Source organism: Talpa occidentalis, unplaced genomic scaffold (genome assembly GCF_014898055.3).
Source record: "Talpa occidentalis isolate TD23 unplaced genomic scaffold, MPIMG_talOcc4v2.1 talOcc4.2, whole genome shotgun sequence".
NCBI lineage: Eukaryota > Metazoa > Chordata > Mammalia > Eulipotyphla > Talpidae > Talpa > Talpa occidentalis.
Genome location: NW_023602073.1, coordinates 39,415,280 through 39,419,207, shown reverse-complemented (window position 1 = coordinate 39,419,207; position 3,928 = coordinate 39,415,280). Strand labels below are relative to the sequence as shown.

General features: G+C 52.9%; 1 protein-coding gene across 2 annotated transcripts; it reads left to right on the top strand.

The window, feature by feature from the left end:
* The first annotated feature begins 208 nt into the window (after window positions 1–208).
* Window positions 209–3,443, top strand: LOC119251226 (patr class I histocompatibility antigen, A-2 alpha chain-like). Of its 2 annotated transcripts, XM_054698202.1 has the most exons (6): window positions 209–441; window positions 517–724; window positions 1,031–1,300; window positions 1,498–1,770; window positions 2,319–2,594; window positions 2,707–3,443. In XM_054698202.1, the coding sequence occupies exons 2-6, from the start codon at window positions 661–663 to the stop codon at window positions 2,856–2,858; spliced, it is 1,035 nt and encodes a 344-aa protein (XP_054554177.1). In that variant the 5' UTR covers window positions 209–441; window positions 517–660; the 3' UTR covers window positions 2,859–3,443. The 2 variants fall into 2 exon arrangements, with proteins under 2 accessions (XP_054554177.1, XP_054554176.1); XM_054698201.1 differs by lacking the exon at window positions 209–441 and having other exon boundaries at window positions 466–724.
* Window positions 3,444–3,928: the final 485 nt, after the last annotated feature.

The following is a 3,928-nucleotide window of genomic DNA, read 5'->3' as shown; positions in this document are numbered from 1 at the left end:
GATTTGTCATTCCCAGTGTCCTGATGGCTTTGGTCTGGAGTGGGGGTGGAGTCCACAAAGCCTGTGTGGAGCTTGCTCAGGAAATCCTTTCCCCCTAATATTGTCACTATACTTTTTGTTTTGGAAAATATTTTCATAAAAATATTTTATTTCTTTTAACATATAGGGTTGTTAATATCATTCTAAATGAATAAGTATTTCTTTTAATTTTTGATCTCTAGCATGGCAAATATTGATGGATATAACCAACAAAATTATCATGGATCCTCATTCATCTGTGAGAGTGTATTCAGATCATAAAGACCAAAATTTTGAGAACCGCTGATTTAAACAGACCCTGGTACAGAGAGACTGGTGTGAGAAAGGCTCCTCAATGCAGAAGCAAAGACACCAGAGCCAAGAGCCACCTGCAGGAGGGTCGGGCACAGTCCCAGCTCTCAGGTGTGGTTCTCAGGACAGTGTTTGGGTGGGGAGCCAAGCGCAGGGAATATTCATCTCCACTTTGTTCTATCACAGGCTGCACCAAGTCCTTCATCCTGTACACGCCCAGTTCTAATTCCAATACATGACTGTCGGAACAAGTCCATCAGCGTCAAGCCTTTTGGGATGTAAAGTCTGCACTGGGTTTTAGATTCTTCTCAGACCAGGAGGATCCAGATTATGCCACCCTCAACTTTCCTCCTGCTGCTGTTTGGGGCCCTGGTCCTGACTGAGACCTGGGCAGGTGAGTACAAAGTTTGGAGGGGATGGCTTTGACCTGGGAGGAGTGAGAGGACCGCCCTGCAGCGGCCAGGACCCGAGAAGGGTCCCCCAACGGCCCTCTCCTCAACCCACATCAAACCCCACACCTCTGCCGGCAGGGGTATCCTGCTCCTTCTTTCCACCCACCCTGTGCCCTGACCTTCTCCTGCCACCCTTTTTCAGTCTCACGAGTGCCCTTGCTCTCTCCCCCTGCCCGGCCCCTTCATCCTCGGACCCAGACACTGGTGCCCCGAGGAGAGTTGGGGTCTCAACCCCTCCCCTCCCCCAGGCTCCCACTCCGTAATATTCTTGCACACCGCGATGTCCCGGCCGGGTTCCGGGGAGCCCCGCTTCATCTGCGTGGGCTACATGGACGACACGCAGCTCCTGCGGTTTGACAACAACGACCCGAGTCCGAAAATGGAGGCAACAGTGCCCTGGATGCAGCTAGAGGGGTCGGAGTATTGGGAGAGCCAAAAGCGGATTGTCGAGGGCCACTTACACCTGTCCAGGCTCCGACTGAGCAACCTGCTGATGTACTACAACCAGAGCAGAACAGGTGTGTGATCCCCGCCTACGGACAGGGGTTCCCTCCAGTCTCTGGGTCCGAGCTTCCCCTCGAGGCCTTGGAACTTTTACCCTGTTTCTGTGATAGTTTATTACAAATCCCCAGCAGCTGTGCTTGCCTGGGGATGGGGGTGGTGCTAAGTGGGGGTGGTGCTAAGTGGGCGCGGCTGACATGGCGGGGGCGGCCAGGGTCTCACACCTTGCAGGTGAGGGATGGCTGTGAAGTGGGCCTGGACGGTAGCCTAAGCCGCTTCAATCAATTCGCCTACGACGGCGTTGATTCCCTCACTCTGATGGAGGAGCTGCGCACCAGGACCAAAGCGGGCATGGAGGCGCAGACCTGGGAGGATGAGACCTGGGAGGAAGTCCTCGCCTCGGAATTCCACACTCCGCGCCTGGAACACAAGTGTGGGCAGTGGCTCCAAGGACACCTGAAGAAAGGGAACCGGACACTGCGTGCAAGTAAGAGTTGCCTCGGGCCTCCCGTAGGGCCAACGCTGGGTCCAGCACAGGGAAGGAGAGTGGGCTCAAGGTCAGATACCACCCGCCTATGGCCCCAGAAGGTGAGGAGTCTGCCTGGGTGTCCAGATCCTCGAAAGTGACCCCTAGAGTGCCAGCCCTTCCTGGGGACAATTAAGGAAGGCGCTCTCTCCAGGTGAGGAACAGTCCTGAAATAACTGATCTCTCTGATCCTGGCAGTGTTCTGGTGAGCCAGGTATATCTTGCTCACATCTGGTTCTCAGAGGTTTTAGTTCAGACTCGAACATTCCTGAGTCACTTGGGCCTCTATCCAGGTCAAGACGAGAAGTCTCTAGTCTCTCCCTCAGAGCCCTGCAGCCTGCTACCCTGAACTGCTGCACCCTGATTCTAGAAATTTCCAAGGATTAGGAGATTATCCCAGTCTCCAAGGCCAGGCTGGTGTTCCAGTTTTGCACTCTGTCCACCCTCAGGATGGTCATATGAGGCTGCTTCAGTGGCCTGTGAAAATAACCCAAAGTACAAATTTTCAGAACTCCCAAAGACACTCGTGACCCACCACCCCACCTCTGACCATGAGGTCACCCTGAGGTGCTGGGCCCTGGACTTCTACCCTGCGGACATCACTCTGACCTGGCAGCGAGATGGGGAGGACATGACCCAGGACACGGAGCTGGTAGAGACCCGGCCTGGGGGCAATGGAACCTTCCAGAAGTGGGCAGCTGTGGAGGTGCCTTCTGGAGAGGAGCAGAGATACACGTGCCATGTGCAGCATGAGGGGCTGCTGGAGCCCCGAGTCCTGAGATGGGGTAAGGAGGGGGTCATGGGCACAGCTTCTCAGGGGAATCAGGAGCCCTTCTGGAGCCCTCCAGAAGGATGGGGCCTGAGGCCTGAAAGTCAGTCTCACCTTTTCCCTTCCAGAGCCACCTCCTCAGTCCTCCATCCCCACCGTGGGCAACATTGCAGATGTCCTGGTTCCCCTTGGGGCTGTCCTGCTTTTCCTTGGGGCTGTGCTCACTGAAGCTGTGATTTGGAGGAAGAAGCACTCAGAGAAAACCTCGTATGAGGTCTGAGATTTCTTGTCTAACGTCTGCTTGATACTGAGGTATGTTCCCACACACATGCGCTTTCTCAGCTGAGAGCCGGGTTTGCTGACACTTTTTTTGTAAAGCATGTGAAACTCCTTTGTATGAAAAATGAAGGACAAATATTTCAACTTGATGATTTTGGTCGTGGGGACCTCACTTGAGTAGCTGCAGGTAAAAAGGAAATGTCCCTGCTAAGGACGGAGGAGGCTGGCGCAGCTCCCACACGTGCTTTCTCCTCATGTTCCCCAATCTGCTGCAGGAGGCCTTGTAGCCCCGCCAGATAAAATACTGGCAAGCAGCGAAGCTCAAAGGGCCTCACACCATGGGGCCGAAGTTAAAGGGCCTCACACCGTGGGGCTGAAGATCTAACATCCCTTCACTTTTTGTTCCTGGTCATAAAAGGAGAAAAATTTCCCAAAAAAGTACATCAGGCACTACATTATATACATACTGCAAATAAACGGCACGGAAAATTATCTCTTAAAAACTAATTATTAGGGCCTCCCCGGTGGCGCAGCGGTTGAGCGCTGGGTTACGAAGCTGCCCGCGGCCTCTGTGGCGCTGGTTCGATCCCCGGCTGCTCCCCGGCCACCGGAGGAGGGTCCCGCATGGCGCGCAGACCTCTCCTGCCGCCCGCTGCTCCCCTCAGCAGTGTACTTCGGTCCTTCTGCCTGCTCTGCTCCCCGCTCTGGCTCTGGTGAATTCTCTCACCCTCCCGCGCTTCTGACTGTACCCAGTGCATGTATAAAACAAAAAAAAACAAACAAACAAACAAATAAACAAAGAAAGAAAACATGCCTCTATAAAAAAAAAACTAATTATTAAACAATTTGGCCCACTTGACAATGGGAGACAAGTTATTGAACATGCCTGACAAGCATTACAATACGACTATTATTTTAAGTCCTTCTTTTGCCTTCCCTTGAAGTTTCTTGGGAAAGTTCTTAAATGGAGCTATTTGAGTTAAGGAGTTTCTAGGTAGAGGAAGTTCTGATAGCTGAGTAGCAGCCAGCCCCTGCTGTGAAGGCCATGCGAATAAGAAAAGTCTTTTCTTG